At 42.0% G+C, this 15,432-nt stretch overlaps 2 protein-coding genes across 2 annotated transcripts in view; both read left to right on the top strand.

The window, feature by feature from the left end:
• The window catches only part of ppm1lb (protein phosphatase, Mg2+/Mn2+ dependent, 1Lb), a 48,016-nt gene extending 37,106 nt beyond the window's left edge, over window positions 1-10,910 (top strand). The window contains exons 2-4 of the mRNA XM_075473332.1: window positions 1,801-2,017; window positions 6,376-6,537; window positions 8,522-10,910. Of these exons, the coding sequence (XP_075329447.1) occupies window positions 1,801-2,017; window positions 6,376-6,537; window positions 8,522-8,862 (720 nt within the window). The 3' untranslated portion in view covers window positions 8,863-10,910. The remainder of the gene's footprint in view (window positions 1-1,800; window positions 2,018-6,375; window positions 6,538-8,521) is intronic.
• Window positions 10,911-12,179: 1,269 nt separating this feature from the next.
• On the top strand, window positions 12,180-13,970 carry LOC142388269 (ADP-ribosylation factor-like protein 14). Its single transcript, XM_075473333.1, has 2 exons — window positions 12,180-12,659; window positions 13,379-13,970. Exons 1-2 carry the CDS (start codon window positions 12,345-12,347, stop codon window positions 13,685-13,687), a joined length of 624 nt encoding a protein of 207 aa, XP_075329448.1. The 5' UTR covers window positions 12,180-12,344; the 3' UTR covers window positions 13,688-13,970.
• The last annotated feature ends 1,462 nt before the right edge of the window (window positions 13,971-15,432 follow it).

Raw genomic sequence — 15,432 nt, 5'->3', positions numbered from 1 at the left:
AGCCCAATGCTTTAAGGGCTGGGAGACGGACAGCCAAACTCCTTGGTGATTGGGACAGTATAACAGCAGACAAAACATTTCCTGCTCTTTTTATGAACTTCAAACTCACTTTGACTCCTGCTTCCTGCATGGAGACTGCAGGATGAAAGTGTGTCAACTCTGTTCTTAAACAAAAGAAGGGAATGATTCAGACGGGGATACAGAAATGATCCATTGTGATTTCGGACTGAACCTCACCATGGCAACAGAGTGAAGATACTCTTGGAAATGAAGAATGAGAGACGGAAAGGCTGTTATGTACACATCCATTAACTGTAAAACACTGGGGCTTTTTTGGGGCTTTATCGGAGGAGATGGAGGTAGATTGACCGAGCACGTACTGACGAAAGCCTCAACAACGTTGATAAAATGGAACGAGAGGAGTAGATTAATTGTTTGCATGTGTAGAGAAGAAGCAGAAGCAGAGGCAGAGTTATTTAAGTCCTTGAAAGCAATTTCCCTGAGCAGAATGCATGAGCATGTGAGACATTGCGTTCATCAGCAGATCTTTGACAAATGACCTAAAATAAAAAAAAAAAAACTTCAATGACGAAAAACTTCAAACTTTTTCTCATCTGTGATCTGGAATGGCTCGTTTGGCTAACTTTATCCTTGGCTTCTTATTTCCTGCACGTGTTCCACAAGTAAAAACACGATACAGAATATGAGCCTTGTGAATCTGAGATGTTACAGATCAGCGGTGTGTCAACAGTATGTTATGACTTTAGTACTTCGTGACCTTGAGCCCGCTGGTCCTCCCTGAGCCGGGGGAGATGGGCGTCATGTGCTCTGAACCAGCGGAGGGAATGTGTGAGAAAAAGGTTTATTTGGTGTTATCCTTGGAAAAGACCGGGTAGAGGTGAGAATACGGTTTCTCTAGCTCGGCTGCATCCCACAGCATGAGTTGGTGTGTATTTGACTGGTGATCCACTTCTTTCTTTATCTCTGTTTATTTGTGATTTATCTGCTTCAGCAAGGCTGAAAGGACACGAAGGTTTCTGTTATTGCAGCCCGATGTTTGCCTCGAAGAGCGTGCTTGTGCAAACACGTGTATGTCTGTCCGATGGTTTATATAAGGATCTGTATGTGTGTGTTATTAAAAACAAAAAAGACGTGATCATTTTCAGTAGGAAATATCAAGAACAAAGGATAAGTGTGTGTGTGTGTGGCACAACTCGGATCCAGATTTTATTTTTTATTTTTTTCAATGAGGGAAAAGATTAGAAGTTACTCGGGGCCCTTTCTTATGTAGCACAACAGAGTTAAAGAAAATATCTGCCAGAACAGATTATTTCTATGTACTTTAAAAGGTTTCTCGAGGGGAACTTTTAAGTGCTGACCAGGCAAAATTTATTTTTTTGTTTACTTTTGGACAGAGCCCGGCTTACTTTTCACCCCTGGCTTCAAGTGTTCAAGCAAACCTGACAAGCTTATCTAACTGGGCACGAGATGATGAATGAGCATAATTCCCCAAAAGTCATGTGTGTTATCGGCGTTTTCATTCTCAGTGGCTACGGTGTGTGTTTTTATTACATGTAGGTGAAATGTTCGAAAAATATCAGGAAAATGCTGTTATAAGTTTCTGAAGCCAAAAGAAAGATGGTCTCAAGACGTCCTTTTAGTGATTTTAAAGAATCCTGGCTCTGCTCGAGCATGAGCATTTTAAGTTGAACATGTGGAGCATGTAAATCCTTTGTGTTTTGCCTCTGAAGGTGTTACCGACCAAACTCATTTTCGTCTACTGTCTTCCTCTGCTGCCAGGCTGCTGCTGACTTTGCCAAAGCCCACCTGCCAGAGGCTCTGCGCCAGCAGCTGCTGACCTATGAACGGGAGAAAGAGCGAGACCGAGAAAAAGACAAAGAGAAAGACGACAAAAAGGAGAGAGTCAGCCTCTCCTATCCGTCCATCCTGGAGCAGCAAATCCTGACGCTGGACAGAGAAATACTGGACAAGCTTTCTGCCAATTACAACGAAGCCGGTGTGTATCTATTTAGCAAGACAAATGTCCGTGACACTAAAAGTATGCATGTTTTTGCATGTATTACAATTTTGTGCTGTGGTTTTTGTCTGCACAGATGCTATGGTTCATTAATTGGCAGTCTGCATATGGTATGTCAACCTGTGTGAGTAACCATAAAAGTAGGGGGCATGCATATGGATTTAACCTGTACACTCCTCTCAATACTGGAGACCTGAGAAAGCCATGAATGTGTAAAATCACCCTTATAATGCTGCATACCAAACCTACCAAGTCTTTTTACCTTTACTGTTCCACTTGACAGTTGCTGAAGAGTGACTGTCAGCAGCCCAAGGCCTTGCTTACTCAGCTGTTTAAATACAAGTTTATCCTCACAAGGCCTGTAGTAATTATCTGTGGAGGGGGCTGAGAACGGAAATACGATAGAGATAGTGATGGATGGAAAGTGTTAGGAGCAAGGGCAGATGGAGGGATGCAATCATTGTTCCAGTGAGAGCTACAAAGTGGAGAGGAAGGAGGGCCCAGTATTGCAGAATGAGGGAGAACAATAAATACAAAACATGGGTACAAAGGAGCGATGACTAAAGGCGCCGTGAATGTACAGAGGGAAACAAAAAGGCCCTCATCAGTGTTGTACAGTGGAGTTGAGAAACAGAGGCGTCATTCATAAACGAACTGGACTTTCTGCTAGGTTCACATCATAAGAAATGTCCCCAGGCCAAGAACGTATGTTAACTTGTTTTCTATGCCAACATTATTAAGTTATTGAGCATGAGGGGGGGGGGGGGGGCACTGCTGTGAAAACAGCATTTTCTGAATACGTTCACTCAAGCAATAATCAAATGGAGTTGTGTGGAGCTCGCTGATCTTGACGGCATTACGTAGACATTTGTAAACCTTAATCTCACCTTTAGATCCTGCTAGAGTTTTCACTGCATCTGGTGGCATCGCTGCTGCTTTTGCAAGGAATTCTTTAAGTTCTACAGTTTCTAGGTTCAGTGAGCAGGAGCGACTTTGGGCTTGTTTTTCTAAGAACACTCTTGCTTGTTTTGGATTTGTTTTCATAGATAGGGTTGCTTGTTGCCGTCACAAAATCTGGCAACACCAGCTCAAGTGAGGTTCAGTGCAAAAAGGAAAGGCTTTGGGACAAAGAGGGCACATTTACAGGGCGATTGAGTATGCCAACGCTGCGTTTTTAGGGATCTGAATATAGTTTCGACTTTGGAAGGACACAGAATTCTAGTTCATTCAAGTTTCATTGTTTTACTTGTACTCTCGTGAGTTCACTGACAGCCTAACCAACAAAAATTATGTTGAAATGATGGAATATTAGACCAAAGATTTAACTGAACGAATGCTTCTGAAGAAATAAGAAGAGTGGAAAAGTGACTGCAAACAATTAGAATGTAAATGCGAACAACAGTCTGTGTTGTGGCCTAAATTAAAACTCCAACATGTGACTCGTAAAGTTGTGAATCCTCCTGAGAATGACGGGTCGTGTGATGCACCGAAGGACAATTAAAACGTGCAGAGTCGGAGCGCCCAGTCTGATAATTACCTCCCTGAAACAAGGTCCTACTGCGCACTGCCTTTTTGTTTCTCTAATTCTCTCTCCTTTCCTGCCACCCCAACTGCAGATAAACATCTTTCTGCTCAGCGTTGCTCTCTAAACAGCCGGCAAGTAAATCTGCCCTTCGTATTCTTCTTCCCTCTGCTCCTGAACTCCATGAACTATTGAATTCAGTCTCCAAAGGCACGACTATTTTTTACCTTCTTTCCCCACTCTGCTTCTCCCATTCTTAACTTGGACAGCACAACAAAAAGGACTAATACTGAGCTTATCGATCAACTTAAAGTCCAACACCTTTACAATGAAAAGGCTCCCGTGTTATCCCCTCTGAGCGTTAAGACAGTCAGAGATTGAATTTGCTGCAGTTTTGTACTAGCTCTCTTACCAGTGTCTCAGGGGGATTTGCTGATGTGGTCAAAGTTGTGCATTCTTGTCCCAGAATCTAATTCAACAATCACATCTTTTAGAGTGCACGGCTCCCAGCTTTCTGTTATAATCCGGGGAGGGGGGGGGCAAGGAGCGAAGAGTGAAGGGAGAATACGGAGATACACTCTCAATTCAGCTCCCTGTCCCCGGGACAACAGCATATCTGGTTTATCCTCCTGTTCATTCATCCCTCTATTTATCAGCAAAGGTAAGCGGCTGAAAGGAGGAAGGCAGAGATGGGACTTTGATGCAATGCCCAGGAGCTTAGAGTCTGTTATGGAAACGGTCTCCTTAATGCGGCGTGGTATTCTGCTTCTGTTAACCTTCATGTGGCTTTATGACCTCAGATCTCAGCGCCTTTGCAACCACAACCAGGTGGACTGTGCAGTACTTACTGTTGAAAGCAGAAGCAGGCTGACAATAAAGTACATAATACTCCATAAAGGGACATCTGTCTCAAAATAAGATATGAATTTAACTTCCTCAGGGTGGCACAGACTTTAAGTAGCAGTTCAAGGACGCTCGTACAAAGAGTAAACGTGTCAATAGTGCAAGTCCAAGAAGGGCAGGTAAGATGATACTAATTCTCAGGAAAGCTTTTTAGTCAAGACACCATATTTCACTTTACACCTCGATGCCATGCTGCTTTTTTTAGAACATAAACTGAGATGTAGTGAGAGCTCAGGCGTGGCCTCTCGCTTTGCAAGCTCCGACTAAATTGGTACAACTACACAAATCGGAGTGGAAGATGAACTGGGGCGGAGGTGTTAAACTTACTGGACTGTTGAAGGTCTGTCTGGCCAAGTGAAGCCGATAATTAGCACGAGCACGGAGTGCTTTTGGGCCACGGTGCCATTTTAATAGGGAATACTTAATCTATGCTTGGCATGACCGGGCTAATTGGGGAAGGGTGTCCTCGGAAAGCACCTCAGTCCATTATCTCAATCACCATGGGAACGAGATAAGGATAATTAGCTGGACAGCGTGGCATGGAGCTGCTGCAGCCATAAGCTCAAGCAGCAGGATTAGGGGATGCACACAGTGATGAAACTAAAAGAAATGTGTTTCTAAAAGATTCAGTTAGACTTTCATTATTAAGTGGCATCGGCCTTCAGTCATGATAGTCTTCCTTTTAGCTGTTTACCTAATTTATCACATTTGTGTCACTCTTAAGCTTCAGTGTATTATAAAATCATTGTTCTGCTACTTTCTGTTAATATTCCCTCTTCTTTCAGCTCCCCGCCCTTCCTGAACTCTCACTTTTCATTTTATCTGGATCCTGTGCAGCCTGCTCTCCCGTCCCTTTGCTCATACGCTGCCTGCATCAGGTCCAGCACTGTAACTGAACTCAAAGGACCCTTCGAAGGAGATGGATTTGATCCTCTGGGCCAAATGCAAAAATGTCCAAGACAAACTGTATTAACCCCTCAACTGTGACATGTTTGTAGGTGATCCACCGTCTTTGGAAGAACATCCGAACCTGCTTTGTTTCAGCCTTTTCTCTGCCTCCTGGTGCATTTATTTTGAACTCTGCTGTGTGGCCCATTGTCCTCTTCTCACTCCCTGTACGCCACCCCTCTCTGTCCAGGTGGTCCAGCCCCGGGTGGTAGGACCCATTCTTTGTTTCTTCTTTTTAATTCTCCTCTGCTCCCTGCTCCCACTCGTCAGTTTTGTCTTTACTCTGTGTGAGCAGATGACCAAACCGGCAGATCTGTTCTTTCTCTACAGGACTTTGGATCTCGCACAATAGGCCTCAGATTCCTCGTCTACACTCGGTTCTGCCTGACTGGGAAGCTAAACATAGAGAGGAAGGAGAAATGAAAGCATTTTTGAGAAGTTACTTGAAAGAGTTTTTGCCTTCTTTGCACATGCTTTCTTGTGCTGCATTGTTTTCACAAAGTTTCATGTTTTATGTCATGCCGGGGATGACATTAATGTCTTTTCCTGACCATGGTCAAGTATTTGTGGTTTTTCTTTAATCACTTATTTGTTTCCAGTGAAGCATCCCGTCGTAAAAGTTCTGGCGATAAGACGAAATGTTTTACAAGTGTGGTTTGGTTTTCAAAAAGGGATTTTTATATTGGCGTTAACCATATTCGCACTCTGGCATGTCTCTCATGTCAGTCTGTCAGTTGCTCCACCACTTTGAAACAGAGGGAAATGTTTCAGCAACCATTTGATGGACAGCTTTGAAATTTTGCCGCCGCTTGTGGTTCCCCAAGGACGAATTCTAAGGACTCTGGTTATCTGCTGACATATTCACTAACAACATTTGATGTCTCAACTGTGGAATGCCATGAAATTCTTGTGATTCCCATGTAATTTCCCTCTCGCTGCCCTTCTTCTCTTCCCATTGTTGCAGGCACTACATGTCTGGTGGCTCTGCTGTCTGATAAGGAGTTGACTGTGGCCAATGTTGGAGACTCTCGCGGAGTTCTGTGCGATAAAGACGGCAACGCCATCCCTCTATCCCATGACCACAAACCGTACCAGCTCAAGGAACGCAAGAGGATCAAGAAGGCTGGTGAGAAAACTGCCATTTATTTATTTTTTTTAAGTTCTTCTGAGCATCAGAACAAAGCTTTTGTTAAATCAGGAACATCAGAGCCCCGATTGTTGTCATGAAAGCGTAAAATAAGTTTTCTTTTGATCAAAGCTCAGAACCATTATCATGTTTCTTGTGTCTAAGGCTGACATCAAAACCTACTCACTGATAACACAATCTGCTTCTAAAGCAATGTGTTATCAAATGCAGCCAGACAGTGCACATTTTTTTAAGGTGCACTTGTAGGCACAATTCTCTCTCCAACCCCATCTGCATACTTGAGGAGAGATTCAAAGCAGATTGAAGAGAGATGACAAACTTAGTTAGTCAGGGAAGCCCCACAGCTCCATCTAATGGTCGTGTTTCGCACTGAAAGCACCACCCAAAACTTGCTTGTAGTAGCGTGTTTTCCCTCAGTACTCTGAGGGCTACAGCATATTCAGCACCGCTCCGGTAACCACGGCTACCTTACACCGGACAGGCCTGTAACTGCAACAGTAGGACGGCATGCCATTGCACTATACCCTACAGTCTCTGTCGGACTACGTTTTCTCAATAAAAGCGACTTTCTGAGATAATTAGACTCATTTATTATTTTTGACTGGACCATAGACGTCAGCCCCACACAGCTGGGCTCGGAGTGAGCTTCCAGATGTCTCGCCATCGGGTAAAATGCACCAATCTCATTTCTCTTTGTCTGCGAGTTGTTTGTTGCTGTCGGTTTCAGAGACTCCACGTAAGACATTACAGTCAGTAAGAGTGTATTTCTTTAAAGTGGCTGTGAGCTGTGCCTATTCTTGCAGCTTACAGCACCCTCCAGGAAAATCCCATCAATGTTGAATGGAGCTGTAGCCCATAAAAAACCATGACTACTGCAGAGTCATTTGACTCGCGACTAAATGTAGATTAAACACTTTACTGTTGCACTCGAAAGTCACATTTAGTGGGTGTTGGTGTTTGTTTTTTTAGCAGTGTGAAAAGGGCTTAAGACTCGCAGCAATCTTTCTTCCCCATTTCTAATTATTTTGCTGCTGTTACACTTTTTTTATTTTTTTGCATTGCCCAACTTTTTATCTAAAATCTTAGTTTTTCGTGAATCTTGTTTGTTTTAAATCTTAATTTTTGCATTGAGATCTTTTCAAACATCAGTACATTTCTGCCCGTGGCTGCTGTACAAAGATAGACTTTAAGTGTTTTGAGTTTGGTGCCTCCTGACGAACTTTGGCTGAGATGCTGCAATCCTCTTAGTGAAAATGCAAAACGCATAAATTCTGAAAGAAACTGAAGAAACATGGCTCATTGATTTCTGTGAACACAAATAAACACGGTCTAGTGACGCACGGCCGCAGCTAACTGCTAGGTTTTAATACCTCATGATGTTCGGGGCAGACACCGAGGCAACATATAATGTGCCTCAAAGGGATTTTTAGCAAACTTGGTGCTTTTTATAGTAGGAAGTTGCACATAATGGGGTTTTTCTCAGGCTGACATCAATATTTACAATCTTGGCTTGAACTCTCAACTTCAGTATTTTTCTAAATCCTGTTAATGGCCCTTCTCGAGAGGATGTTATGACCAAAGATGGAAGTCTGCGTCTTATCCACCAACTTCCAGTACAATTCCCCCGCTCGCTGTTGAAGCCATAGAGGATACACAGCTGTACTTACAGGATATGACATGAACTGAAATATATCCAACAAAAACAGTTAGTTCCTTCAGCCCAACAGTAAGCACAGAGTGAGTGAAAACATGTCAGTGGTAATGATCCACATTATAATCTGGACTTTGATGTGAACTGTTTGATTTAAACATGCTGCCAGACCGTTTCTTTCATTTCCACTTTTTTATTTTTCTTAACTTTGTGCTCATCCTTCACATTCTTTCTCATACCTGATCCTCCCCTGTTGTTGTCCACTGTTTTCCCGCTGCCCACCCTATTCCCCTCCCCGGGCTTCCTCCGCAGGCGGTTTCATTAGTTTCAATGGCTCGTGGCGTGTCCAGGGCATCTTGGCCATGTCCCGTTCTCTGGGAGATTACCCTCTGAAAAACCTCAACGTGGTCGTTCCCGATCCCGACATCATGACCTTTGACCTGAACAAGCTGCAGCCCGAGTTCATGATCCTGGCGTCGGACGGCCTGTGGGACACCTTCAGCAACGAGGAGGCGGTTCGCTTCATCAGGGAGCGACTGGACGAGCCGCACTTCGGCGCCAAGAGCATCGTCCTCCAGTCCTTCTACCGTGGTTGCCCTGACAACATCACCGTCATGGTGGTCAAGTTTAAAGGCAAAACCAGCGAAAAGTAGTAGTCTCCCACACGCATAACATCTGCATTACGTTTGAATGGAAATAACATTAGCCCAGAGGGAAAAGATTTCTGTTGTTTTGTTGGTGAGAACTGTTTCTATCGCAGACGTTTACGGGAGTTGAAGTTGCGCTTCTAACTGCACAAGCGATCCTCGGCCTCCTTTTATTAACTTTTACTGCATTAAAAGAGATGAAATGAAAATGTCGTTCATTTAGGTTTGACCTCACCTTTTGAAACGCTTAATGTGAGATGGGTCGCTGTTATGCAAATAAACAGATTTAGCTTTGATTTAGCTTTGTGCAGCTGTGGATGCGCCCATGAGTCTGCACGTGTGTGTGTGTGTGTGTGTGTGTGTGTGTGTGTGTGTGTGTGTGTGTGTGTGTGTGTGTGTGTGTGTGTCTGAGAGAGTGAATGAAAGCTGATTTCGCTTTGTGATAAACTTGCACATGAGTCTCACATCAGTAAGTCACTGTTTTTAACGCCATTGATGACGGATTAAAAAGAACATGAGATGGTTTGGCATTTCATATCCGTATATTTTAATTACGTCTGTCACTCGCTGTCTATGTGACCATTTAATTCATATCTTTAGTTTCTCACACTGTGCGTCCAGGCTGTCTCACGGTATCGACAAAGTGAAGCACAGAAAGTGCTTTGGTTTAACGCAGGGATGTCCACATCCGGTCCTCGAGGGCTGCTGTCCTGCAGCTTTTAGACGTTTCCCTGCTTCAACGCACCGGATTCAGATCAAGGCATCATTAGCAGGCTTGTGCAGAACTTAACAATCTTTTGAAGAGATCCATTTCATCTGAACCAGGTGTGTTGAGCCAGGGAAACGTCTAAAACCTGCAGGACAGCGGCTCTCGAGGACCGACTGTAGACATCCCTGATTTTCCTTGCATATATGTGGACTGTTAACGCGACTTTCCTTTCAATCGTGAACAACACTAACGATGACGACGCCTATGCTTCTTATATTAGCGCTCATATTGTACAGCAGTAGAACCGAATCCATTTTTACATCACATTTGCTGCATGTGGGAAAACTGGATGTAGGAATGGAATACATGTTTTGTGTTGAGCCTCCCCACTTTTAATTTTCTTGTAACTTCAGCTGTTTCTGCTCTGAAGTCTCATGTCTCCCATGTTTGTAACTTTTTTTTTTTTGTTTTGTTTTTTAAAGCTGAGAGATTCACCTGTTCAGACCCAACTTATTTAGATCTGTGCAACTGATATTAATGTAAAATATAATAACCGTTGGATGATTGTAGACTGTCAGAGTGTGATGAAGCGTTCCTTTAAACGACTACACATGTAAGTATATAATGGATATAATGTGATAACATCTCATTATGATTGACTGCTAATTGTTTGTTCATAAGGTTTAACTTGTCTGATATGTGAGGACCTGTTAAAGGAAAAAAATATCACAAAGTAATTGAGATCATGACAAATGGAGGTAAAATTGGTCATTTTTATCACCACGTTGGAGTATCATCACCTAAGGCAAAGAGAAGTTATTCCTAATCTGTATCACATTTACGTTTCAACGGGACTGGAAGTCCAAATATAACAGTCCTTTGAATGAGACGAATTATTGTTGCCTTATTCTTTTTTTCTTCGCTGCCAAAATTGCTCGTTAATTTTTGACGAAACGCAGTCGATCACAGCGTCGTACATTAACTGAAATTAGAAGAGCATTGTTGAAGGAGCGTCTCGGAGAGACACGAAACCTTAAGATGAATGTACATACTGTCCTCATGTTATATTGTTACGCCACACACACACACACACACATACAGTTTAATACAGAGCTGCACCTGTTCATGAATTATCTTCAGACTTGTAAACCAGATAAAGAGTTTGTGCTTCGTGGTTTTTTTGTTTTTTTTTGTCACATAATTTTTCCTTTTCCAGTGTACCTTAAAGAATGTTTGTGGCATTTGTACTTGTTTTTGTTGACTTTAATAAACTGCTAAAAAAATAAAGAAAATTTTACAATGTCAATCAAAAAAGGTAACATTAAAATCATAAGTGATTAAGTCACTTTGTGTGTGTTTTTTCTTTCATTGTGTAAGGGAGCACAGTGAGTTTGAGTTTGTGTGTGTGTGTGTGTGTGTTGCAGAGGGGGTGGTTCACATGGGAGTAGGCGTGTGTGCGTAAAGGTGTGGACTCACCGGCGACACAGATGTGAGAGAGTCAGGGTTGGGAGTAGCCGTAATTTTGTTGACTGCCACGCCACATTCATTCATTCATCACCTTTTGTATCTGTTTAATCTGCTAGTTTTCATCTTTACCTTAATCCATATATTTGCTGCGCTGTGATAACTGTGCGGTTTGATTATAATAAATGACACAAAAGCATATTTTGGATCTCAGCGTATCTCTTGCTATAAACCAGTAGCACGTCACAAATAAAGGAACCTGAGGACCCAACCTTAAACTGAGCGGCTAAAAGATTTGTGTTGGAAACCGCAACACATTGAAAACAATTTAGAAAAAGGGTTACTTCTACAGATGTATTGTAGAAAATATGTATTTACATACATACAACGTACATATTTCTTACAGCTTGCAGTGCTCATTCCAGGTAACACTTCACTGTTTATAAGTGCATAAAACAGGATTTGTTCACTCTAATGAGGCTCTTTACAGTAACACAGCAGTTTAAATGTGCGTAAATCCATTGTACAACTGCTGGTAAATTAATTCAAAGGTTTTAATTCTGCTGAAGATATTTTAAAAGTTTAATCAAGTAAACTGAGCAACACCTGGGAGCAATTACAAGTTCATATTGATGTTCATAAACAATAAGTATACGAAGTAGAAGTATAGGCTTTATCTTAGACTGGTCTTACACATATGTAAATAGGTGTCTTATAAAGATTTATAAGGGTCTTACCTTTCAGTTATTACAAAGACCATGATCTATTAGTATGTGAATTCAAGCATGATGCAGTAATTACTGTGTTGTGTTGTAGTCTGTGATAATCAAGATGTGTTTTATGTGCATGCATTTTCAGTTTTAAAAACAAATCCCTCAGGCTCAAAACCATATTTATCCATCAGCCGGCGCAACCAAAATATAGCCGTGATGTCACACGATTGGACATCCCGCCAGGAAGACCTACAATATTCTGCTCGTTCCATACATGGACTTCCTGGCTGCTGGTGTGTATGATGATCTGGGGCAGGTGTGACGTGACTCCACTGACCTTGCAGTGGGGGCCAGAGAACTTCATGTTGTCCCACTTATTGGCAGAGTCATTTTGGATATAAATAGCATTACTGGAAGCAACGCAGAGACATAAGGAGTCACAACAGAGGGGAGGGATCGCATGTTCCTCATAAGAGACCAGACACACTAGGCTCACACAGACGTAGCCACTGAGTGCAGACAACATAGTTTACACAGTTGGACGGGGGGGGAAAAAACACATACTTCTCTGGGTACGGAAACTAACCCTGCAGGCGTCGGACATGGGTGTGAATGGATCCAAGTCTCAGAGACAAGCGCAGGTCCTGATGCTGGGCCTGGACGGCTCAGGAAAGACCACCCTGCTCTACAAACTCAAGTACAACGAGAGCGTGGTGACGGTGCCAACTGTGGGTTTTAACGTGGAGACGCTGGAGACGGACAGGAGAAGCCCAGAGCTGACAGTGTGGGACGTCGGGGGCCAGAGAAAGATGAGGCCCCACTGGAGATATCACTACTCTGACACAGCTGGACTGGTGTTTGTGGTGGACAGTTGGGATGAGGAGCGACTTAACGAGGCCCGCAAGGAACTCCATCGGGTAGTTCAATCAGTGAATATTTGAGTCTTGATTTGAGAGACTGATTATTTTGTCAGTATTTCTGAGCAGTATATCCCTTTAAAAATTGGTTTGTGACTTCATGATGCAGAGCGACGCCTGTGCAGAGTTTGACACTGTTAAATGGGAGAGAAGATGTAACATTATGAAGACAGAATCATTGGTTTTTGGTGGGAAAATTCTGTTGAATATACACATTTACCCAAAGCAGGACAAAAACTTTAATCTATGTAAGCTGATGAGTGTTTATAATTGCTTTTAATGTGTTCATATTATCATCAACATAATTGAAAGTAGCAAAAGGAGAGCTATGAGGACCAAAGCCCTCATCGGGATGGAGTTTATGCGAATATCAAGTAGTATAAAGATTTCTTTTTCAAAATATTAATGCTATAATTGTAATCATGAATATATGATAAATACCATAAATTTGCTGTTTATGCACTGATAGCAGATATTGTAGTGATTAGAACTGATGAAACAAACACAAAAAAAAATCTTAATTTCTTTTAGGAAATAAGAAAACTACCCATAATGCGTCATAAACCATACATTAAGGGTTTATACTGCTGGTAAGCTGTGAAAAAAAATTGGAAGGTAAAAGTCCAAACCCTTCTACCTATGAACAAGTTCATAAAGAGAGTTTGTTTTACACCGCAGTAATTACAAGTGTTCCCCGTGTTGTTTCCTCCACTTTCTAGGCCTTGAAATACGAGAGTCTCAAAGGTGTTCCTCTTGTGATCCTGGCCAACAAACAGGACCTTCCAGGTGCTTTAAGCCCCGAAGCGCTCTGCCTGAAACTGGACTTGAGAAGAGTGTGCGAGGGCAGGGCGTGGTTCATCCAGCCGTGTTCAGCCACCACCGGCATGGGACTTGAAGAGGGTTTCAGGAGAATGGTTTATATGATGAAGACCCCATTGAGACAGACTCAAGAGGCCATTAAGGTGAAGATGAGATCTAAAGGCTTCAGCTTCACAGCAATGAAACAAACCTTGCTCTGTGGCAGTTAATGGATGATTATGTTTAGCTTTGTCCGTGCCATGTCTACGGCTCCTCCTCGAGTTCACGTATAGCTCATCTGCTGCAGTCTAACTTAGGCCTGGTACGGTCAAGTCAAAGTGCACAACAAACACAGAGATTAAAGTTAGCCTGTGTGGTGCGACTTCTCAGGAATCATCGAGAAGACAGAGTGTCTTCGGCTGGTGATGAGACATCACAAGGATTTTGTGATAATCATCAGGGTAGTTTTGTGAAAGCCCTCACGAGCCGTTATGAGCAGCCTCCATGTTTATAGCAGAAAGCCTTTGGATAAATCTCCATCGCTCAATCATATGTTTTCCAATTGTTTCCAATTATTTGTTTATGTTATAGTCAAAAGTCACAAAACTAATTGCATGAGATTTACATTTATTTGAAACAAGACTCAGAGTATTGTCTCACAACATGTTATCTTGTCCAGAAACTAAAACGTGTTTAACCATCTATGAATTTTAAGACTTTTTTTAATGTATTTTTATTCATCCTGCCTATCCAACCAAACGTTGTCTTTGAACAGGAAGTTTTTTTTTTGGGGGGGGGGGGTGTACATGTGTGTCAAAGACTACAATGCAGTCGCAGCTATGTTTTCTCTGTCTGTTCCCCTGAAATTAAAGGACATGGAACTGAATGAGGTGGTTGTGTTCGAGTGAAAAGCTGAAAAGATATTTAAACTCTTAAGCAGAAGTTGAAATGTGAAAATATGACGAAATGAAACTGGCATTGGTTCTTTGATTAAAATTTCGAATGTCTTCACACTCTTCAATTCAGTTTTCACGGAATGCTCACAGATTTAATTTTTGGATACATGGGACTAGATTTCCAGTGATCGCTCAGAGTTCGGCCAAACCTGATTGGAGGGTTCAGCTGATGTATCTTCAAGAGTGATTGAGTCCCCGTTTGTTTTACGTGCATCAGAGAGAAACAAATATTCAAGTTATGATGTCCACCATGGGGCTGACTGAACAAAAAGTAAGATGCCCTGTTTAGAGAGGATGATATGTTGAATAACACCATCAAAATAAATACAGAGTAAATAAAAACAGAGTAACCTGTGAAGCTTTAACACTTTCAGGAGAAAGATTAAGTCAACAAAAATGGGAAATACACTTTTGTTGAAAGATATGGCTACAAGAGGGTACAGGAGGCTAAAAAGTCAGACGCACTTTCATCATTGTTAATTTCAATTGGTTATCAATGGTGTGACTGGGGTTGGGAAGCAGCTGGGGGGGATTTAGTACCATGTCACGAGGCTAAATATTTCCGGGTCTTAAGGGTTTATTTCTGCACTTCACGGGAGACGCACGGATCAGAATAAAGGCTACAGTGAATTTGCTGCTCGAGCCCCTAAACAGCTGACATTATACACATCTGGCCTAACTGTGACTGTTTTGACCAAGTAGTTATGCGGCCTTATGAATCTATAACTTCATATTAAATATGAATAACTAAATAAATATCACACTAATTTTGAGATGATCAAATGAACTGCTGTAAAATTCAAAAAGTAAATTGTGATAAAGTAACAGAAAACAATATTCATGCCGACCGCAGTACTTGAGTAGTTTTTTTTAGTGTACGAAGTGAATATTACTTTGGCTATAAGCTCATTGGAATATATATGAATTCATATACATGTATATGAATATATAATGATAAACTATGAGTTTATAACGTGCGGTGTTCCCTGCACATAGACGCGAGCAGCAAAACCAATGAG

Source organism: Odontesthes bonariensis, chromosome 9, assembly GCF_027942865.1.
Source record: "Odontesthes bonariensis isolate fOdoBon6 chromosome 9, fOdoBon6.hap1, whole genome shotgun sequence".
Taxonomy (NCBI): domain Eukaryota; kingdom Metazoa; phylum Chordata; class Actinopteri; order Atheriniformes; family Atherinopsidae; genus Odontesthes; species Odontesthes bonariensis.
This window is presented reverse-complemented; position numbering and strand designations above follow the sequence as displayed.